Source organism: Bufo gargarizans, chromosome 2, assembly GCF_014858855.1.
Source record: "Bufo gargarizans isolate SCDJY-AF-19 chromosome 2, ASM1485885v1, whole genome shotgun sequence".
In the NCBI taxonomy this organism is placed as follows: Eukaryota; Metazoa; Chordata; class Amphibia; order Anura; family Bufonidae; genus Bufo; species Bufo gargarizans.
The window spans coordinates 220,170,751-220,195,498 of record NC_058081.1 but is presented as its reverse complement, the minus strand read 5'-3'; the positions used below and the strand labels follow the sequence as shown (position 1 = coordinate 220,195,498).

The 24,748-nt window shown below is 41.7% G+C and overlaps 1 protein-coding gene across 2 annotated transcripts in view; it reads left to right on the top strand.

The window, feature by feature from the left end:
* PRKCQ (protein kinase C theta) overlaps nucleotides 1–24,748 on the top strand; it is a 147,320-nt gene that overhangs the window by 34,030 nt on the left and 88,542 nt on the right. The window contains exon 2 of one of the 2 annotated variants that reach the window (XM_044280027.1): nucleotides 22,093–22,221. The exons of the other annotated variant lie outside the window; for it this stretch is intronic. Coding sequence (XP_044135962.1) covers nucleotides 22,101–22,221 — 121 coding nt within the window. The 5' untranslated portion in view covers nucleotides 22,093–22,100. The remainder of the gene's footprint in view (nucleotides 1–22,092; nucleotides 22,222–24,748) is intronic. 2 annotated transcript variants of the gene reach the window in all.

Below are 24,748 nucleotides of genomic sequence, written 5' to 3'. Positions count from 1 at the left end.
CATAGCCTCGTGGCCCCTCAGTCCTCCTGGCTGAGACCACTCAGAGCAGGTCTCTCTTCCAAATCAAACCAAAACTAACAAGTGGAGAATGGTATAAGAAATGTAAATTTATTGATAAAATACAAAAGATGGAGCTACTACAGAATTACAAGAGTACGGAGAAGCACAGGGTCATGGACGCCACAGTTCACCAAAGTGTCTATGAATGATGACACATTAACAGGTACCGAAATAAAGTGCTGATGTGCGTTTAAAGGTGACCAAAATGGCCCAATATGAAGGTTCTACACAATATCTACAAACAAATAATGCAATTAGCCCTGTTGATGGCAGGGGAAAGGCACAGCGTATCCACACAGGGCATTAAAGCCGTGAAACAGCAGACCATGGAAGTGAAATTCTCTGATGGAGATCACAATGTAAACAATAGTTACCATGGATGTATGGAGAGACTCACTATGGATACGTGCAGAGTCACTAGCAGGAGTTAGGACAGAGAGATATCAGTGTAGAACGTACCTGAAGACATGGTGGTGAGTGGGCGTGAGGACCCTGAGCGCACAACCTCGACGCGCGTTTCGCCCTACGGCTTCGTCAGGAGGGCTCTCTTCCAAATCACTCTCTCTCCCAGACTGACATACTCAAAGGTGCTTTATGCCAGCCTGATTACAGCAGGTCTCCCCTGCGATCATCTCAGGTAGAAGGGTATACCTGTCCTGGAAGGGTGTGGATTGGTAGATACCACATCTAATCCTATCTGCCAATCCAACTAAAATCCAGCCCAGAAGTAATAAACAAATCTGTCTCAGCAAACTCGCCACTCCCTGTCATTGCACTTACTACTTAAAAAGAAATGCTCTTCGTGACAAAATTGTTTGTCACAAAGCAAATTTTTTATAAAATTCGGCAAAGCAGCCAAAATGAATTTTCCAGTACTTCGCTCATCTCTATTCATGAGTCCAACAACAATGGTTTGCATGACGGGATTGCAATTGGAAAGCTGCTGCTCTTCAAAAAGAACATTGCTTCACATCCACAGTTTGCTAACGATCTAGACAAGCTGGAAGATTATGGAACAATATTTTGTGGACAAATGGGACCAAAATAGACATTTTTGGTTTAACTGAGTAGCATTATGTTTGTCGAAAGGAAAACAATGCATTCCAGCATAAAAACTTCACCCCATCTGTGAAACACGGTGGTGGTAGTATTATAGTTTCAGACTGTTTTGCTGCATCTGTGCTGGATGGCTTGCCATCCTTGATAGAACAATGTATTCTAAATTATAGAAGCAAATTCTAAAATAATATTTCAGGACATCTGTATGTGAGCTGAATATCAAGAGAACGTGGGTCATGTAGACAAAGACTATAAGCACTAAAGTTGCTCTATCAAAGAATGGTTAAAGAAAAATAAAGTTAAAGTTTTTTAATTGCCAAGTCAAAGTCCTGACCTTAATCCAATAGAAATGTTGTAGAAGGACCTGAAGCAAGCAGTTCATGGGAGGAGACCCACCAGGACTAATTAACTTGTTCTGAAAGATTTAGTTGCAGTTATTGCTGCACAAAGAGGTCACATCTGAAAGCAGGGGTTTTCATACATTTGCCACTCACAGACATGTGATATTGGATCATTTTCTTCAATAAAATAATGACCAAGGACTAATATTTTGAACTAATTTGATTTGGTTATCGTTATCTACTTTTAGGACTTGTGTGGAAATATGATGTAGTTTTAGGTAAAATGTATGCAGAAATATAGAAAATTCTGAAGGGTTCACAAACTTTCAAGCACCACTGTATAAAGGGAGTAATTAATTTCACCATATGGGGATATGCTGAAAATAATATTTACTTTTATTGTGCAACTACACACAGAGTCCCTTTGGTTCACTATTAAGGTCTCAGAAACTCTGTGTGCCACCACAGAGAACGTCTTTGAGTACCATATTCTTACCTAAAAGCAATGCTTGTGCAGCAACTCAAAGGTGGGTAAGGGCAGAGAGGATGGGAGTGGTGGATGTGGTCCTGAGAGGGGCAGTAGTACTAACAATCAAGTGGCAGTACGCACCCTGGCACACCCTGGACCTTTTGGAGGCTTCTGCCTGGTGTTGATTGTGGAGGACTTGATGTTAGGTAGATGGGTGTAAGGCAGGAGGCAGAATCAAGGCTGGCAGAAGGATGGTGGAATCAATGACCAGGTCCTTTTGGCTGCAATAATTGCAGTCTCTCTTTAATAAAAATAGATAATGGGAGTAGTAGTTCATACAGCAAACGTAGGCACAGTTCCAATGTTACAGAGTAGGATTACTGCATGGAACATATGGCAATGGTTTATTTCTCCTGAATTCCACATTAGTTTGTGAGAAAAAAAACCTCTTTGTGTCTCCACAGAAAATCAAAGACACCTGGAGAGACAATATTGACCTATAGCAGTCTATGGGTGTCATATCATGGATCCAAAAAATTGTATAGACTTTACTACAACTAGCTTAGTTTACATTAGCTAGTAAGGCATGCAAATTAACTCTCTTTAAAAAAAAAAAAAAGAGAAGAATATTGTACATCTGGCAACACCTGTTGGAAGGTACTTATCCTTTAAGTCAATGTTCAAGCTTTTAAACAGGCCCTGAGGCATAATTTAGGATTATAGCAAAGGCAGTACTTTATCTACAGACAGCAGTTTTGGGATGACTGCTCCACATCAGTGCAGAGTAGAAACAACTGGCTTAGCTGGATGGAAGTCCTTTATTAGGGTTCAAGGAGGGTACTATTTCTTCCTGTGGAGACTGCAGAGTCGGCTCAGTTACTTAGCACTCGTGCAGGGGATCAGATGCTGCTTTCTGAGCTCATCATATCCACTGTGCAAAGCACCGGGTCATCTTATCACTTGCGGAATGGATCTGCTCCTGTTTCCTAAGAGTCATTGCATTAGTGGTGCTCCAAGCACTACGATCAGCCCCTTGGTGCTCAAAATAGGTAATTTCCATCAATATACAAGGTAATATATCTTGGTGGAAGTTCACCATATAGACAAAAAACTGATATAATTTTACCCAGTATGATCAACCCCGCCAGGCATTATGTCTTGTTTAAAGGAGTGGATCTTACTGACAAATGTTCTTTAAGTTACATGTTGTTCTTCTGATATTGACTCAATCCAATGATTATGTCCCATGACATATTAATAACTAGTTTGCCCATTGCTGCAGTGCTAATGTAATGAAAAATAATATCGTATGAAAGTTAATGTGAATTTATTGAGTAATGAATCATGAAAAATATAATTTAAAGGAGTTATCCCATGAATTATGTAAAAAATGAAAATCAGACATCATATAGTACATGACAACAGCTTTCTAAGAAAGCTAGAACCAGCCCTGTACCACACATGGTTCCACAGATCTTCACATTCATTGCTCCGATTGCTCTGCTAGGTTATCTTCAGCCTGGCAGCTCAGGGGGCAAGTCCTTTCTGCTGAAACTCTCTCCCTGTAACTGCCACAGCTTCCAACAGAACATATGGTTGGTGGCAGTTAAAGATTCAAACTGAGCACGTTCGACCAGCTCAGTGAGGCGGACAGAAAATAAGGAAAAGAACAAACAGCAGGTGGCGCTATACAGATACATTTTATTGAATAATTGACTGACTATACTACATTTTTCATTTGTTGAAATTACAAAAGTATTCAAATTCAGGTGCTGGTCTGAAAAATGTAGACTATGTTTTGTGACATAACCTCTTTCTACATTTAAAAGTCTACAAAAAAGACAAAATGCAACAGTGTCCTAAGGAAGTCATTCTATGTCTGGGCATGCATGCTGAGATACATTCACCTGGAGATATTTTCTACAGAGGAAATAAGCTAACCACAGTCGATGTGACAAGCCACAGGAACTGAATGGTAATGAACTACTGTTCAAAGAACTACGTACTGGTGCACTGTTTTCATATCTTTCTTTCTACTCATCTTCAATTTTACATAGACAGCTTTTACCTACAATGATTAACCCAGTGACCTTTTTTATATACAATATACCTAAGACTGTTATGAAAACTGCTTTCAAAACTAACAGCTCTTAACTTTTATCAAAATGTGCACGTCACAGCACCATGAATATGGAGTCCATGAAGGATTTTCCAAGATATGAAGTCAGGCTACTTTCACACTTGCGTTTAGGTGCGGATCCGTCTGGTATCTGCACAGACGGATCCGCACCTATAATGCAAACGCTGGTATCCGTTCAGAACGGATCAGTCTGCATTATTATGTCAAAAAAAATAATCTAAGTCTAAGTGTAAGTCAGACGGATCTGTCCTGACTTACATAGAAAGTCAATGGGGGATGGATCCGTTTACAATTGCACCATATTGTGTCAATGTAAACGGATCCGTCCCCATTGACTTACATTGTAAGTCAGTACGGATCCGTTTGGCTCCGTATCGCCAGGCGGACACCAAAACGCTGCAAGCAGAGTTTTGGTGTCCGCCTCCAGAGCACAATGGAGGCGGAACGGAGCCAAACTGATGTATTCTGAACGGATCCTTACCCATTCAGAATGCATTGGGGCTAAACTGATCTGTTTGGGGGCGCTTGTGAGAGCCTTGAAACAGATCTCACAGGCGGACCCAGAAACGGCAGTGTGAAAGTAGTCTTACTTCGCTCCAAACTTCGTTATAATGCTGTATGGAGATCATTACATTATGGAGAGCATTACAGCTTTATAATGTATGCGCGTTGGCAAACTTCGGGACTTCATTTTAGAACGCGAAAACTATTGTAAAACTTGGTTGCAAAGTCTGCTTTGGTACCGAGGTACCAATCAGTAGCAAAGCGGACTTTGGGTACCTGTTTTAAAATGGCTTTCAAGTCTAATAATCAAATACTGAAGTTATTCACCCGAAATCTCCGGAGACTTTGGGGATAACTCACTTCGCCTCACCGTGCATACATTTTAATACTGTATGGAGAGGGATCTTCGTACAGCATTAAACAAAGTTTGGAGTAAAGCGACTTCGGATATTGGATCAGAAGCTTGTTTCGCTTGTTCCTAATTTGATCGAATATGGGCATCACGTCTCAGAATGACCCTAGCCTCATACTGTCTAAAGTTTTTTTTTTAAAGAGGTTATCTCATGATTACTGTAAAAAATGAAAACAAGACATCATATTGTACCTGACAATCTCTTACTAACAAAGCTAGAACCAGCCCTGTACCTCACATGGATCCAGAGATCTCCACATTCATTGTTACAGTTGCTCTGCTAAATTTATATTAAGCTGTCATGTGGGACAACCCCTTTAAGCTCTTTCATGCTGAGATACTACAGACTTAGGGTTCACATATGTCTTAGAAGCTTCTAATTAGGGCCTCCTTATAGATTCTGTTGAAAAAGACTCAGAAATGGCGAATTGTTCCAGAGTAATCTATATCTCTCTGTAATTAGGGAGCCTGTCTAGATTTCATGCCACCATGGTTTGAGTAGTATAAAATGGATGAAAGCAAATACAGCAGAACAAAGTCCACTGTGCTTATTAGCAGCTTGGCTAACTGTACAGGTAGGAGCTGGTATAGCGGGAATATCTGTTGGCCACATCTAAGGTGTATAGCCAGTTTAAGCTCTAAACCAGGGATGGCCAACCTGAGGCTCTCCAGCTGTTGCAAAACTACAACTCCCAGCATGCCCAGACTGCCTACAGGTATCAGCCTACAGCAAAGCATGGTGGGAGTTGTAGTTTTACAACAGCTGGAGAGCCACAGGTTGGCCAGCCCTGCTCTAAACCTTCACTTCTTTCTTAATGCATATGTACCAATCAGCTTAATAGCTGGTAGATTGAAACCCTGTTTAATCCTTTGGGCGACAAAAGTAAAATGACTAACTTGAAAAAAATGTATTCAGTTATAAATCCCTACAATTGAGAAAAACATTATGGAATATGAATATCCATGAATATCCAACACACAATTCATTAAGTAATTAACACAAATTTTAGATGGTAATTAAAGGGTTAACAAGTCTCTAGAGCTTCAGCGAGGGGCTTTGACTAATCATGCTCACTGTTGATCAGTAATGTGCTTGAAATATTGTCACGAGGGTGTCAAGAGCCACGCCTGACTCCGTTGTACCCGGGGTCAGGAGGTCGCAGCGGTTGGCTGCACGCTCTATGTCAGATAGGGAAGTTTCCTTATTGTAGCTTTCTGGGTTTGCTTTACAAACCCTTTTGGCTCACTCAGGGATCCGTAGCTCCTTCTCTCAGCTGTTCCTTGTCCAGCACTCCCAATCCTCCTTATATTCCCCTCTCACACTTCTCTGGTTGCCAGATATAGAGCTTCCTGCCTGGACATCTATTCTGACCCACTGGAGCTGTGTTGCTGCGTTCTCTGAGTGTTGCCTTAGAACGCTACCCTCCGGATCCCTGTTGGACCTTTGTGGACAATTGTTGCCGTCCACCTGGGTGTTTGTGTTTGTCTGTGTTTGTCTGTCCTCTCCCTGGTGTTTCCCTCTTAGTGCAGTGGTTAGGACTAGCGATCCCACCGGCCCGTTCATTATCTAGGGCTCATTTCAGGGAAAGCCAGGGTTTAGGCACGTGATCGCCGCACGGGTGAGGAACCCGTCTAGGGACGTCAGGGCAGGCAGGTGCCAGCTGCAAGGTGAGTTAGGGGTCACCACCTTTCCCTCTCCCTTGGGCAGGGCTTTCCCTGTTTTCCTCCCTGTGTGTGTTGCCGGTCATTACAAATATATATACCAGCAATATATGACAGGCCAATCATCTCTTAGCAGAAGCAGCTGCCAAATTGATAGAAAGTTTGTCCTTGTCCAACTCCAGAATACACTAATATTGATGAGTAACATTATTTTTTGCCCTATCAGATGCACTCCCCCCCCCCCCCCCCCCCCCAAAGTGGGAGGAAAATGTCAGTGCATCCTTTGGGGAAAATACTAATGAGAACTTTGATTATGGAAGCACTCATTAGTACAGGAGGACCTGGGAGTGGTGAATGCTGCGCTCTCTGTGCAGGCTCTGTACTCACTGCTTCCTCGTCTTCTCTTGCAGGGCTCTGCATCTGATCTGAGGTCTGATTTACACAGGGGTCTTAACATAGGGGTTTTTATCTGAGGTCTGAACTTATTTTTCTCCTCTAAAACCTAGGTGCATCTTATGGGCAGGTGCTTCTTATAGTGTGAAAAATATAGTATATGAAGATTTAAAAAAAACTAAAAATAAAATAGAAAATTCCCCTTGCATATTGCTGATATATTATAATTTTTTTGCAAAATGGTCCATATTGGTGTTGTTTATACCTTTGCCTCTAGAACATAGGAGATTAAGACTGGTGTAAGAAACGCCAGTCTTCATAAATCTCCCACATAGAATTAGTGAATTTAATTGAGATGGTCATTAAGTGGATATGCTGACAGAGCGGCAAAACTATACATTTGAATCCACACTGGTTTCATTATTTTTAAAACCTGAAGAGACAACAAGTTGGGGTTTCAAAGTGCACAGTTTGCTTTTTAAACACATTTATATTCTGTAAAAGTTTAAAAAAGATTTATCCTCTAAAGGGAAGATTGATCTTTACTCCATTTACTTCATTGACCTCCATAAGCAGGAGCTTACCAGCTAGGATCATTGTCTGTAGTGTAAGGATATCATATATGATCCAACAGATGCTGTGCCTTCCTGTACAGCAATTCTGAGGTGTCCGTGCTACCGCTTGTAACTTTCAATTACCCTTATGTCACTCTCCTGCCCATTAGTGCTCTCTTTTTTTACTTTTTTTTGTGGCTATTGCCGATGGTTTTTTCGCCAGGGAATGCTGGTTACTTGACAAGGTTTAACATTTTTTTAGTTACTCAATGTTAGCTACAATAGTTCAGACAACTTTAGTATAACAGCAATTATTTTTCTTCATTTTTATTTTTTCAGTTACTAATTAGATTTTTGTAGTTTTGGTTGATCACTGAATAAAATGAAAATCTGGATCATCAAGAATGTTGTGGTGGTGGTGGGGAAGGAACAATGACTGGTGGGAGAGAGACTGGGATCTCTTTTGTATTGGGGAGGGTCACATAAACTTTGAACAATTCATACTGAATATAATGTCACTTCTAAGGTGTCATTTCTTGGGTAGCCTCTCCTTTCTACAGAGCGGCCACTGGTAGTAATACTTATACAATTTCAGCTTTGAGAGTTCTTATTATGCTGAAAAACAAGAGGTCTTGTGAGTTCAAAATGCATACAATGAGGTACAGAAGTATTTGAACACGTGCGATTTTGCAAGTTCTCCCACTTAGAAATCATGGAGGTGTCTGAAATTCACATTGTAGGTGCATTCCCACTCTGAGAGACAGGATAAAAAATAAAAAAAAGGAAATCACATTGTATGAATTTATTTGTCTTGCACTGCTGAACATAAGTATTTGAACACCTGAGAAACAGCAAGAATTCTGGCTCTTAAAGACCTGTTACTGTGCCTTTAAAAAGTCCACCTCTACCTCACTTATTAATCTAACTTAGTAGCACTTGTCTGAGCTCTTGAAAGACACCTGTCCACCCCACAGTCAGTCTGACGACAACTACTACCATGGGAAAGACCAATGTGCTGTCAAAAGACACCAGAGACAAAATTGTGGACCTCCACAAGGCTGGTAAGGGCTACGGGGCAATTGCCAAGCAGCTTGGTGAAAATAGATCAACTGTTAAAGCAATTGTTAGAAAATGGAAGAGGCTAAAGACGACTGTCAGTTTCCCTCGGACTGGGGCTCCATGCAAGATCTCACCTCATGGGGTATCACTGATGATAAGAAAGGTAAGGAATCAGCCCAGAACTACAAGGGAGGAGCTGGTCAGTGATATGAAGAGAGCTGGGACCACAGATTCAAAGGTCACTGTCGGTAGAACACTACTCCATCATGGTTTTCAAACAAGCATTGCACTGAAGGTTCCCCTGCTCAAGTCATCACATGTCCAGGCCCATCTGAAGTTTGTCAATGACCATCTGGATGATCCAGAGGAGGCATGGGAGAAAGTCATGTGGTCAGATGAGACCAAAGTAGAACTTTTTGGTCTAAATTTCACTCGTCGTGTTTGGAGGAAAAAGACGGATGAGTTGCATCCCAAGAACACCATCCCTACTGTGAAGCATGGGGGTGGTAACATCATGCTTTGGAGGTGCTTTTCTGCGAAGGGGACAGGACGACTGCACTGTATTAAGGAGAGGATGAATGGAGCCATTTATTGTGAGATTTTGAGCAACAACCTCCTTCCCTCAGTCAGAGCATTGAAGATAGGTCGTGGCTGGGTCTTCCAACATGACAATGACCCGAAGCACACAGCCAGGATAACCAAGAAGTGGCTCCGTAAGAGGCATATCAAGGTTCTGGAGTGGCCTAGCCAGTCTCCAGACCTAAATCCAATAGAACATCTTTGGAGGGAGCTGAAACTCTGTGTTGCTCAGCGATAGCCCAGAAACCTGACAGAGATCTGTGTGGAGGAGTGGGCCAAAACCCCTGTGCAGTGTGTGCAAACCTGGTCAAGAACTACAGGAAATATTTGACCTCTGTAATTGCAAACAAAGGCTTCTGTACCAAATATTAACACTGATTTTTAGAGAGGAGTCACATCACTGGGCTAAGGGAAGCAGAATGGTCATCTTGACTATTTGCCCGCTCTCTAGGCCAGACTGAGTACTGTAATAAAATCAAAAGGTGCTTCAACAAAGTATTAGTTTAAAGGTGTGCACACTTATTCAGGAGTTCCAATCTGGCCGGTTTTTCCTCTTACAAGCCACGGGCGATAGCATTTGTGGCATGTAAGGGGTTACAGATGGAGCAGACGCCCTCTGTCTCCAATTGGCACCCCACAAATTAGAACACGGGATGTTGATGTGTGTACACACAGGCCAGCCTCCAGAGTGTCTGTAGCTCAGCCTGCTGCTGTATAGCACTGACCTTAAAATACATTGCACTACAAGAATAGTGCAATGTATTTTAGAAGCAATCAAAAGATTGCCTATTATAGTCCCCTTGTGGGACTATTGAATGGTACCACACAAAAAAAAAAAAAAAAACAGAACAAAAGTATTATGTACCCCAAAATAAAAACTACAGGTAGTCCTGAAAAATCAAGCCTTCATACAGCTCCAGTCTTGGGATGCAGCGATGCAAAAACATTTTCTTCTTTTTGGGGGGTTTTATTGTGCAAAAAATAGTAAAACCTATAAAAACTATGCGTATTTTGTGTTGCTGTAATCATACTGACCCAGAGAATAAAGTAATCATGTTATTTATGCAACAACAAAAAAACGCCACAAAATTTATAACATAAAAACTTGCTGTTTTTCCCATCCCTCTTCCAGAAATAAATAAAGAGTAAATAAAGTGAGAAATAAATCCAGAGTAAATGAAGTAAATCAATAAGTTATGTGTACCCCAAAATGGCACCATTAAAAACTACAAAATGTCCTGCAAAAAACAAGCCCTCATGCGGCTAGATAGATGGAAAAATAAGAAAAAATATAGCTCTTGAAAGGCTATGATGAAAAAAATGGAAAAAATAATAATTTACTTGGACAATTAAAGGGGTTTTTCGAAATTTTAATACTGATAGATAGGTCATCATTACCAGATCAACGGGGGTCCGACATCTGGGACCTCTACTGATGAGCTGTTTGAAAAGGCAGCAGCCCTCGGAGTAGTGGAACACCGGTGCCATTAACCCTGACACTCCTGTGGTGTAAGATGGTTCACAATAAAAAAAAAAACAAGTGTAGAACATAAATATAAAAACATCCTGATGACATGGTGCACTGATTGAAAAAATATACATAATATTGATTAGTAATGTAAATTCCTGCTTTCTGTTTAAGACCATAGGGACACCTATTTAATTTGAACATCCACTGGGCTTCTTTATTAAGCCGTCTATGGTGTAATTCACCTCCTCTGGCAGAAACAGTTACTCTTTCGAGAAGCTCTACTGCTAAGTGTGAGACATCTCTATTGTGTCGGTGCATTTTAGAAACCACACTAATCACAGATTTTACCAAGGGTTTTAGTGAACATTTTAACCCCACAGATCTTTTGCAAAAATGAATTCACAGCAGATGGTGCAAAGTGAAAATTGCAATTTCTTAACAGATATGCCATTTCAGTGTCCAATATGTTGTGCCCATTGTGTGTCACTGTGAAAAGTCAGCCCTCTTATTATTATTATTATTATGATTTGTTAGCTGGTTTTAGAAGCAGCCTACATGGGGCCTTAATCTTTTGCCAGGACATACCACAGGGCTCAGGAGTAAAATGGCACCATGTGCATTTGAGGCCCCATGTGATGATTTATGCAGCATGTGTTGAGAACTGTAAAGTAATGATGGCCGAACATCGGCCGGGACAATTCGCTAACTGCACGTTCGCGGCGGGACCCATTCACTTTAATGGCAGGTGAACCTTAAAAACCTTCAGGTCATATTTGCAGCCAGCAAACACAATAAGTACACAAATAGTCCCACAACATGGACAGTGATATACCAGAGGGGGATCATTGGCAAAAATTCCCACAAAAAAAATGTATTTTAATCAGGGGTCATTTTTATACATCTTAAAGGGAAATACTCAAAAATGTGCCCTGCTGGAGGCTAGAAAAAGTTTATTTCCTATCGTTTTGATGTATACAAAGTACAAGTTTTTGTATCCTGCAGAGTCCATTAAAAAAATGCATACGTTAACGTAAAACTATTTTTCTACCATGGAACAGTACAGGCCCCAAAAATTAGGCATTCACAAGACATAAAAGGCCTTTTATGCTGATGTAAATACATAAGGCAAGGACCATTCTTTGTTCTGGGTGGTGGTGGATATGTGTGGGCTGGCAGGAGGAAATTCAATTACACGTTGTCATCACAGGTGTTGAATTCCTCTGAGATCCCTGCCTCATTAATTTTTAAAAATGTGAGGTAGTCCACACTGTCGTGAGCTAGGCGAGTGCGCTTATCGGTCACGATCCCCCCTGCTGCGCTGAACGTACATTCGGACAGGACACGTGATGAGGGTCAAGCCAAGAGTTCAAAGGCAAATTGTGCCAGCTCTGGCCACAGGTAAAGCCTGCACACCCAGTAGTCAAGGGGCTCCTCGCTTCTCAGAGCGTCCACATTGGCCCGTTAACCCAATGTAGTCGGACACCTGTCGGTATAGGCGTTCCCTGAGGCTGGATCCGGAGGGCGGCTGTCGATGGGTTGGTTGCAAGAATGATCTCATATCCAAAGTGACAAACACATCTTCAAACCGCCCTCTTTTTTGCAGGCACGGTAGGATTGGTACCTGCACCTGTTTCGCTGTGGGTCGAAATGGCTCTGCCAGTGCCCACATCAGCAGAATGCAGCATGTCTTGCAGCAAGGCCTGGAAGTGCTGCAATCATGCTGGTAACATGTCCGCCATTTTGTTTTTGTACCGGGGGTCTAAGTACGTTGCCACCCAGTACACGTCCTTGACCTTTATGCTTTTTATACGGGGGTCCCTCTTTAAACACTGGAGCATGAAGGCCCCCACTCGCACTAAATTGGGAGCGGTGGAGCACCCTGGCTTCTGCTAATCGCCCAGGAGAATGTCGTCCTTGGTCTCCTCCCCCCAGCCATGGACAACACCAGAGATCCCCGAAAAGTTTAAAACCTGCTCTTCTTGCTCCTCCTCCTCCCCCCAGCCACCATCCTCCTCTAACTCCTCTTCAGACTCCTGCTGAGTAGTGTTGAGCACGAATATTCTAATCGCAAATTTTAATCGCGAATATCACCACTTCAAGAATTCGAGAATATTTAGAATATAGTGCTATATATTCGTATTCGCGAATAGTGCTGATCGCGAATATTCTAAATCGCAAATTTATCATGAATGTATTGCGAATTTATCGTGAATATCGGCACTTAGCAAAATCCCTAGCAACCAATAGGAAAATTGCCTACCCTTTAGTGTTGATCATGAATATTCTAATTGCTCATTTTTATCATGAATATATTACATTGCCGATTTTAGCAATCAAGAAAATAATGACTGGAGATCATGAATTCTCAAATTTGCTAATTTATGGTGAATATTTGCCCAAAAATTCGCGAAATATCGTGAATTCGAATATTGCCTATGCCGCTCATCACTACTGCTGACTTGTTTCAGATGGAGCAGCCCCCCTGGGAATTCATTCAGCATTGTGACTTCCTCATCTTCCAGCTCCTGCTCCTCGACAGTTTGATCAATGATGCGACGCAATGCACGCTCCAAAAAGAAGGCGTAAGGTACGATGGCTGCGACCGATCAGTTTGGAGATCTCATCAAATGGACGCAGAAGTCTGCATGTGTAGCGCATGATTAGCCACTGAAAAGAAACCAAGCTTCCGAAAACCAGTCCTGCCGAAGAGTTCGTACAGGTAGTCGTTAACGGCATGTTTCTGCTGGAGAAGCCTATCAAGCATATACAAGGTGGAGTTCCAGCACGTCGGGCAGTCACAAATCAGAAACGTCTGACGGGCAGATGCTTAACGTCAGCAAGGCAAGCCATGGTCGTGTAAGATCCTCTAAAAATAACCAGAGATTCTCCTGGCCTGTCGCAAAACGTCCCGGACCCGGGTTATTTGGCAACTAATCGCTAGACGACTAAGTTCAGTAGTCCGTGCCATGCACGGCACGTGTCATTTTGCCCTGTTTCAGCACGTTCAGCAGATTGGCACCAATGTCACACACCACTTTGCCAACTGTCAAATTAAGCGGGGTTAGCCTGTGACCGCTGAGCTGAAAGCAGTGCAGGGCCGGTGTGGCTCTTGGCTTCCAGGCACAACAGCCGCAGCACAGTATAGCAGCGTCTCACCTGGGACGTCGAATAGGTTCTGGGGAGCTTGGGGGTGCAGCAGAAGATGAGGTAGCAGTGGAAAAGAAGGAGTCAGCCAAGGAGGAGACGGAGGATGGAGTAGGAGGAGGAGAAGAAGAGGCTGGCCTGCATGCAATCCTTGGCGGTAACATTAAATCCACACGGGTGCCACGGTTTACATGTTTGATGGCCGTCAGAAGGTTAACCCAGTGGGCAGTAAAAGTTATGTACCTTCCCTGCCCGTGTTTGCTAGACCATGTGTCTGTGATCAAATGTATCTTGGCACCGACACTGTGTGCCAGAGATATATTAGCTTGCCGCTAAACGTGGTTCAGGGATGCCCTTCTGGGAGAAATATTTCCTTCCAGGGACCTTCCATTGCGGTGTGCCAATGGCCACCAATTTATATGGCAGTAGTTAGCGGGCTAGCAGTTCCGGTGTCATCATTTTTTTAAGCTCAGACATTTGGGCCACGGAAGCCTGCCTTGTGCCAGATGAACGCGATCACAACATGGTGGAAGGTGGAGGACAAATGGGAGGAGAGAGGAGAAGGAGAAGAGGCAGGACGTGGAGCACCGGGAGTGTGGCTTTGTGGGTTCTGACGGCATTGCTCCCACTGGGCTCGGTGATGGGAGGCCAGGTGTCTTCTTAAGGCGTTTGTCCCTAGGTGAGTGTTGGGCTTACCGTGACGTATGCGTTGACAGCACAAGCTGCAGATGGCAACACTATTATCAGCAGCTGACATGTTAAAAAAAAAAAACACTGCGGAGCCATGTGCCGGGATCCTGGGAGCGCAAGATGTGACCATGCATGGTAGATGGCTCACTCCAGATACATTTGCAGTCTGCTTTTTGTCTCCTATACACTGCGAGTTCTGCCTGCTTCTGCTCCTTTTCCTCCTTATCTGCTGCTCTGTCTTTCCCTCTGAACTCCACTCCTCTTCCTTTCTTGTGGGCACCCACATGACCTCCATCGACACGTCATCTTCGTCACCTTCAATAAACTTGTAAAGAAACCGCAGCACTCTCGTCTTCAATATCCAAAGGTTTATTCACCAACACAATGCGACGTTTTGACCTGTGTGGTCTTTCTCAAGCCTTGAGAAAGACCACACAGGTCGAAACGTTGCATTATATTGGTGAATAAACCTTTGGATATTGAAGACAAGAGAGTGATGCAGTTTCTTTCCAAGTTTATCTATGTTTGGGGAAGCTCTGGACTGACTCCCAACACGGCTGGCACCACCACATTAAGGAACGGTATTTATCTTTTTCCGTTGTGCTGCTACACCTTCACCACCACTGACATTAGAGATCTCTGAGTAGGCAGCAACAGCGGGGACCACCCTCCTTGGGCTGATCTGGGTACTGTCGTCAGACCACTGGGTGGCGGCCGTTGCTACCTCCTCTTCCTCATCCGATGCCAAGAATGGCTGCGCATCAGTAAGGCTTGGGAATGGATGGGAAAATAATTCCTTTGACTCGAGTGAAGGGGCTATGGTGGTGGTGGTGTCTTTGGGGGTGCACACAGCAGAGAGTGAGGAGGGTGCAGATACAGAGGATGAGGAGGGTGCAGAAGCGGAATGCTGAGTGAGCCACTCAACCCACTCTGGTGCGTCCTTTGACATAATCACACACACCTTCTCCAACTTCCCACTCAGGCTCCAGCCTGGTGCTCCTGCCTGACCCCTACCACTCCTGCGGAACGGTCTGCCTCTTACTCTGCCTGTGATTTTTTAAATGACACTGTGCCAAAGTCCCTAAAGAAGTAGGAAAGCAGTATTTGTGGAAGCTGATATATGGAAGGCCTCAATCAGTTGTTAGTTGAAGCTGGTATATCACCCTGAAGCAGTAATTTTGTGGACGCAGGTATATGGAAAACCTCTATCGCTATTTTGTGTAAGCTGATATATGGCAGGCCTCAATCAGTTGTTAGTTGAAGCTGGTATATTACTCTCAAGCAGTAATTTTGTGGACGCAGGTATATGGAAAACCTCAATCACTATTTTGTGGAAGCTGATAGATCGCAGCCATAAATCAGTATTTTCTGGAAGCATACAAATGCACAATAATATACTTTCTATGTTAGAAAGTATATTATAAGTATATCACACCCTCTGTGTATCACACCTATCGATAGCGCGTTACCAGTCCTTAAAAGGACTTTTGTGGCCCTATTAGCTAGTGTTTGGTGTCCCTAAGTTCCTGAAAGCCTGTCCCTGCTCCAAAATTCTCTCCCTACACTGGCAAAACACATAATGTAAAATGACTGCCAGATCAGGTTCTGTTATAGGGTTGGGGGTGTGTCCATGTGCTGAAACACAGTTAAAGTTTGGCGCAATGCAAAAGAATTTGGCGTGCACAGACATCGCCATGTGTTTGCATGTTCGACAAATCGCGAATGCGCAAAGTTCGCCGCAAACCGGTAGGCCATCACTACTGTAGAGGCTCTAGTGAAATATTAAATGGAACGCCCAAGAAGTTATCCCATTTGGATGTTTTGCAGAAATGACACCACAGGTATTGTGCAGAAATAAATGAGCAGGGGACAACACAAAATGAAAACTGCAAGTTTTCCACAGATATGGCATTTCAGTGCCCAGTATGCTGTGCCCAGCTTGTACCATCTGCGACACACCATGGCCTTTAAGTTGTTAGGCGAGTTCTACTGGGTTACGGAAATAAATGTGCAATGTTTGCAGTGCACATTTTGGTGGACTGATTTATGGGCACTATGTTGCTTTTGCAAAGCCTCTGGGGAACCAGTACGTTTATTTTATGAGAACCATACATTTTTTATTTTTCACATAATGATTTGCTATTATCATTGGTTCTATTTCAGGGTACATATGACTGGGAGCCATATTTTTTGCCGATGGTCTTCTGTGAGTAGTTTTTGCAGGATGAGATGAAGTTTTCATTGTTACCATTTTAGGGATACATAAGATTTTTTGATTGTTTCATATAATGTTTTTTGGGTGGTGAGGTGACCAAAAAAATTACTGTTCTGGCATAGCTTTTTTTTATGGCGTGGTAGATCAGGATATATATTTATTGAGCCAGTTGTTACAAATGTGGTAACATCAAGTATGTCTCTCTTTTTTTTCTCTATTTTTTATAATGATAAATGGCTTAATGAGTGAACCTTTGGAAGAAATGTAAAAAAAATTTAATGCTGATTACTCCTGTAACTGGGGCTGACATAGTAGCCCGTTACAAGGAGAATGCAGCCCGCAGAGAAATTGCAGCGCTGACTTAGCAGCTCATGCAGACACCTAGTGCAGCACGCCAGACCTGCAGGGTATTAGCGACAGTGAGGTCACGGTATGGGCAATCGAGGGTTACTCACTTTTCTGAGGAGAACCCTGGGCAGGCATACGACAGTGAAGGAGAGGTAGACACTAGTTCCTCTGGGGCACACTCGGTAAATAGGGACCAGGCCTAATGGTATGTGAGGTGCCCTGGATGTTGCAGGTGGTTTGAGTGCCTTAGGTAAGGTCCCTTTAAGAATCGTGACGCCAGTGCCTGTAACGGTGGCACACCGATTTGCAGGAGGATTAATGGAGTACAACAGTCCAAACTTTATACAATCAGTTGCAGTGTTGTATAATGCAGTCCTTTACAGTATAAATGCACAGCAGGTTTACTTGATAGCACAGCAGGTTTCAATCTTGCAAGATACTTGGAGGGTAAAAAGTTAATGCTTTGCAGTACAATGCTGCTCTATCCCCTCAGCTATTCTAGCTGGCTGGATCCCAGGGCCCGGATGCCTAATTGCTGGCTTGAATCCTTGGTATATAATCCTTCCTCCAGTATTGGCACTTGCTTTAGGTTACAATACCTTTGCTTCCTAGCTGGCTTCTCTGCTGGATTGGAAAGGTGGCTGCAGGTTTCTCCCAGGAGGTGCACTCCTACTACTGGGGTGTCTTATCTGCATTTGTTGGATTACTGGTCTCCAGGCAGGCTGGACTCCTTCACTAGCCTCCTGGTGCAACTAGAAACCAGGACTATCTAGCTGCATGTCAGGAGGAGGCCCTCAGCATATCCTGGGCTGGTGCCTTCTCACTTCTGTCTCCACAGACTCCTGACTATTACCTAACCCCTCCCTGTCTGGGCCTGGACATTTATACTAGGGGCTCCTTATTTCCCTCTAGTGTCTGTGATGTCTAATTACACCCAACTAGGCCTGCTGAGCATTAACAGGGGAAACATACCAATGTAAAAACACACAGGAAATACATTACAATGCATGGATAAAGATAACCTCACTGTCCCTTGTGAGCAGAAGTAACACGTTACCCAATTGACCCTTGTGCACTCCTACCTAGTGGGACACTACACTAGACCCCAGCGGTCACATGACTGCTGGGACCGGGCCTGGAAGCAGCATAGTGCTTCCTGATCTCTATACACAGCGCTAGCTCTACACTGTGTATTAGATCAATAGGTAAGGCTTGGTGGGATGGTGAAAAATCATGCCTGCCTTCAATATGGGGTGCTCTGCTGTCACCGACAGTGGGACCCCTGCTCAGCAGCTGCACGAGTGTTGTGCAGCTGCGATCTCTGAATCAGTATTTTAAAATGTCAGAGGAGACGTGACCGTCTGGACAGGAACTGGTTAATAAAGAAACCAAGTGGATGTTCACATTAAATACGTATCCCTATTGGCTTACACAAAAAGCAGGATTTTATTTTACAATACTAATCAATATTATGTATATATTTTTCAATCAGTGCACCATGTCATCATGTCACCATGTTTTTATACTCATTTTCTACAATTGTTATTTTTTTATTGTGAGCCATGTTACACCACAGCAGTGTCGGGATTATTTGAACTGGTGTACATTGTGTTTCTTAAAAAGAATCAATAAAAGAGTCTGTGATTTTGTCCATAGGCTGGAACTTGTATTCCTTCTGCTGTTCTTCCGGTGTTCCGCACCACTTCTGTGCTCTGGATTTCCCGCATCTTTTATAAAATCAATAGATAAATAAGCCTGCTTAAAACTGTAGGCCTGAATCCCGCAAAGCTTTGTTGAACCACTGTCTCTGGTTACAGTACTGGTTTCATGACTGGACGTTGGGAAATTTGTATTTTGTTGGCTTGTATTTGTATAATGCATAAATTACAGGAAGACGACGTTCACTTGTGATTTCCCGGAAATCCTCTCTTTCATTTATATGTGTTATGTCATTGAAGGAAGTACAGTCATGTCAGGAATTAACATATCAGTCTAATTTACGTGCAGAAAATTACATTCTGCCTAACTAGCTCTGGACCCATAAGATTTTCCAGATTATTGAGGGGTTTGATATCTATTAAAATTGCAGGATTGCATGACTTCTAAGGCTTGTTTCACATGAGCGCATTCAGTCTGGGAGACACGCTACATGTGACAGCTGTATTTCCGCATGCAGAAAACTGCTCCTTTGACCGAACTCACAGCATCTTAATGATTAAGGCCGGACCTAGCAATCTTGTTGTCCTACTGCAGACAGGCTCCTGCTCCAGCCACTTGTCATGCAGCTTGTCATATGACAGTAAGAACAAGGGGGGATATGGCTGACCTCATGGTGCAGATATATATATATATATATATATATATATATATATATTTCTCCGTTTAAATTGTAATATGAGACAAAATAGGAACAAGAAAAAAAATGTTAGATCATGTGGTATTTTTATAGAGCAGGTTATTACGGACGCGACAATACCAAATATAACTTTTTTTGGTTGTTTGTTTCAGTTTTACATAATAAAGCATTTTTGAATAAAAATATTTTTTTGTGTCTCCATATTCTGAAAGCCATAGTTTTTTTGTATTTTTGGGCGACTGTCTTACGTAGGGACTAATTTTTTTCAGTATGAGATGACGGTTTGATTTGTACTATTTTAGGGTGCATATGACTTTTTGATTGATTGGTATTACACTTTTTGTGATGTAAGGTGACAAAAAATTGCTTTTTGACACACTGTTTATAAAAAAAAATTGGTGTTCACCTGAGGGGTTAGTTCATGTGATATTTTTATACAGCACATTCTTATGGATGCGGCAATACCTAATATGTATACTTTTTTTGTTTATTTAAGGCTACTTTCACACTAGCGTTCGATCGGATCCGTTCTGAACGGATCCGATCATATTAATGCAGACGGAGGCTCCGTTCAGTACGATCCGTCTGCATTAATAACTTAGAAAAAATTCTAAGTGTGAAAGTAGCCTGAGCGGATCCGTTCAGACTTTCAATGTAAAGTCAATGGGGGACGGATCCGCTTGAAGATTGAGCCATATGGTGACATCTTCAAGCGGATCCGTTCCCATTGACTTACATTGTAAGTCTGAACGGATCCGCTCGCCTCCGCACGGCCAGGCGGACAGCTGAACGCTGCAAGCAGCGTTCAGCTGTCCGCCTGTCCGTGCGGAGGCGAGCGGAGCGGAGGCTGAACGCCGCCAGACTGATGCAGTCTGAGCGGATCCGCATCCATTCAGACTGCATCAGGGCTGGACGGAGGCGTTCGGGTCCGCTCGTGAGCTCCTTCAAACGGAGCTCACAAACGGACCTATGAACGCTAGTGTGAAAGTAGCCTTAGTTTTACACAATAACAGCATTTTTTAAACAAAAAAAAATCTGGTTTTAGTGTCTCCAGCTTTTTTTTTTTTGGGGCGATTGTCTTAGTTAGGGGCTCATTTTTTGCGGGATGAGGTAACGGTTTGATTGGCACTATTTTGGGGTGCATATGACTTTTTGATCGCTTGCTAATATGTCAACTTTTTAATTTTTTTCACATTTAACACAATAAAAGCATTTTAAAAACCAAAAAAAAAAAATCATGTTTTAGTGTCTCCATAGTCTGAGAGCCATGATTTTTTTTTTGGGGGGCGATTGTCTTAGGTAGGGGCTCATTTTTTGTGGGATGAGGAGATGGTTAGATTGGTACTATTTTGGGGGGCATACGCCTTGGTGTTGCACTTTTAGCGATGTAAGATGACATAAAATGTTTTTTAGCACAGTTTTTATTTTATTTTATTGACAGTGTTCACCTAAGGGGTTAGGTCATGTGATATATTTTAACAGAGCCAGTCAATACGGACGTGGCGATACCTAATATGTCTACTTTTCTTATTTCCCTATTCTTTCCATTATTATTTTTTTTACTTTATTTTGGGAAAAGGATGTGTTTTTTTTACTTGAAACTTTAAATTTTTGGGTAAAACTTTATTTTGTTTTTTTAGCATTTTCTGTGTTTAGTGCTTCTTTAAAGCTGCCTATAACCTGCTGCATAAAAAAAGAGAGGGGATTAAAATATCTGTTAATAATGCATCTGACAACTACTAAAAGTGTATGGCTAAATGACTTATGTGCAGAGATAACTTTATAGGTAGGAGGAGGACAGCTTTATAAGAGGTGTTATCTTTCATTGTAATCCTCTGATAATAAGATGATTGTTGGCCCTGCCCCAGTGTACACAACACAAGCTGAAAAATGATCTCATAAAACCAAACAGTATCAGCCTGCTGGGAAGATGCAGTGACCGATGCGAATACATCAAGATTTCATGATTTATTTTCATATTATAGACAAGTGCCATGGGGAAGAAAAGAAACATATCTGTTTTTAATTTATATCTAAAAACGACATTAAATTGATACTTACTTTTCTGATAATTAATTAATTCATATATTTTACAAAATAATTCAATTATGGTAACTGCATACATTGCATTTGGTGGGTTTAGTACAGTAAGTATTAATGTCAACATTATAGCAAAGTGTTAATTTGAACAGAATTTTGACTACGAAGATTTTTTTTTCAAAATCCATGACATAGATGGATGCATGCTATATCAATAGGAATTGCAGCCATATCAGAAAATTGGTGCATTTCATATAGACATACACTCCGTGCAATTTCTTGGCATGCTTTAATAACTAGTTCCTTGCTTTGACTGTAGTTACAGTAGTGTCTTGTGCTGTTGGAAACTGATAACGACAGGTGCTGCTGACATTTGTAAGTAGCCAGAGAAATCAGGAAAGACAGAGTCCAAGCTAGTGCAGATGACACATTTGCCAACGCACAGACCACTGCAGAGCTTCCTGCTATACAGATAACTTAGTATAGCTGCATTGACTCTGACTGCTCATTTCAGTCTTTTCCTGATAGATAACCAGCTGAAGGAAAGGAACGTGCCATTTATATAGAAAAAACTTTCTTGTCTTACTATCAAACAGGAAGAGCTATGTCACCGTTTCTACGAATAAGTCTCTCCAATTTCGAAGTTGGGCCATACCTGCCACCTAATGGGGAAGTCATGCAGAGACCCTACTGTGCTGTTATAGTCAAAGAAGCTGTTGAGACAGGTATGTATCTTCTTATATGTTCTTCCAAGCAGGACAGAAAGTTTTTAGAGATGTTTACTTATTGACTGTTTTAGATATCTATGAATGTGACATAAACCATTAGTAAACGGGTTCTCTGGTATTTTGATTTTCATGGCCTATCGTCATCAATATCAGATCAGAAGGGGTCCAACTCCTGGCACCCCAGCCGATAAGCTGTATGAAGAGGCTGTGGTGCTTTTCCTAGGCCATGTGACATCACATTCATTAGTCACATGGCCTATGTGCAGCTCTGTGTATTTCAAGTGAATAGGGCTGAGATGCAATACCAAGCAGAGCTGCTATCCAATGGACTGTGCCAAGTAAGTTGTGAGGAGCCGTGGGGCTCACCAGAGCTCTACTGAACACCATGACTTCCTCAAATCTGGGAATGAGCAGAACACTTACCTGGTGCTTTCATCCACCACTTCCCAGGCTTCCCAGATAGCCGTACTTCTTTTCACACTACCTGATACACACTGTGCATTTAGTAGCCAAGACGGTTCCTGCTGCCCATACATGGGCCATCGCTGTTTACATGAGCACAGTTGGCCAATCCAAGAGTAGGACTAAACATGCAGGAGGTGTCTAGGACTACTAAATGCACAGTATGCATCAGTCTGATAAGCACTCCATCAATCGTGGATGACAGAAGAAAAGCCCAAGAATTGATGAAAAGGCGGTCACCATGTAAATGTTCTATTCCTTCCTCAGTTAATGTGATTTTTTTTTTTATTCTTGAACCAGAAGGTCACTTTAACCCCTTCAGGACCCTGTCATTTCTCACCTTAAGTACCAGGCAATTCTTTGCAAATTTGACAAGCGTCACTTTATTGTGGTGATAACTTTAAAACGCTTGTGCTTATCCAGGCCATTCTGAGATTGTTGTCTCGTCACATATTGTACTTCATGACAGTTGTAAATTTTCTAAATTTCAATTTCTCTGCTTTTAAAACAGTGATACCTTCTAAAATAATTATTACTTTACATTTCCCATATGTCTACTTCATGTTTGGATAATTTTGTAAATAATATTTTCTTTTTTTGGGACGTTACAAGGCTTAGAAGTTTAGAAATAAATCTTGAACTTTTCCAAAACCCACTTTTTAAGGAACAGTTCAGGTCTGAAGTCACTTTGTGAGGCTTGCATAATAGAAACCACCCATAAATTGCCCCATTTTAGAAACTACACCCCTCAAAATATTCAAAACTGATTTTACAAACTTTCTTAACCATTTAAGTGTTCCACAAGAATGAAAGAAAAAGTAGATGAAATTTCAGAATTTCACTTTTTTGGCAGATTTTCCATTTTAATCTATTTTTTCCAGTAACAAAGCAAGGGTTAACAGCCAAACAAAACTCAATAGTTAGTGCCCTGATTCTGTAGTTTACAGAAACCCCCCACATGTTTTTTGGAAGGCAGATTTCACTGGGATAATTTTAAGTTTCCATGTCACATTTGAAGACCCCATGATGCACCCCTACAGTAGAAACACCACAAAAATTACCCCATTTTGCAAACTAAGGGATAAGGTGGCAGTTTTGTTGGTACTATTTTACGGTACATATGATTTTTGGTTGCTCTATTTTACACTGAGGCAAGGCAACAAAAATTTGCTGTTTTGGCACCGTTTTTATTTTTTATCATTTTTAATGTTCATCTGACAGGTTAGATCATGTGGTATTTTTATAGAGCAGGTTGTTAAAGATGCGACAATACCAAATATATTTTTTGGGTTGTTTGTTTCAGTTTTACATAATAAAGCATTTTTTAATACAAATATTTTTTAGTGTCTCCATATTCTGAAAGCCATTTTTTATTTTATTTTTTTGGGCGACTGTCTTACGTAGGGACTCATTTTTATCAGTATGAATTGACGGTTTGATTTGTACCATTTTAGGGTGCATATGACTTTTTGATTGATTGGTATAACACTTTTTGCGATGTAAGGTGACAAAAAATTGCTTTGTTGACACACTTTTTATAAATAAAAAATTACGGTGTTCACCTGAGGGGTTAGTTTATGTGATATTTTTTTACAGCACGTTCCTATGGCTGCGGCAATACCTAATATGCATATTTATTTGTTTATTTAAGTTTTACACAGTAACAGCTTTTTTTAAACAAACAAAATCATGTGTTTTTTTGGGGGGCGATTGTCTTAGTTAGGGGCTCATTTTTTGCAGGATGAGGCAATGGTTTGATTGGCACAATTTTGGGGTGCATATGACTTTTTGATTGCTTGCTATTACACTTTTTGTGATGTAAGGTGACCAAAAATTGCTTTTTTTACACCGATTTTTTTTTTTTACGGTATTCATCTGAGAGGTTAGGTCATGTGGTATTTTTATAGAGCAGGTTGTTACAGACGCGGAGATACCTAATATGTCAACTTTTTTATTTTTTTCACATTTAACACAATAAAAGCATTTTTTAAACAAAAAAAAAATCATGTTTTAGTGTTTCCATAGTCTGAGAGCCATATTTTTTATTTTTTGGGGAAATTGT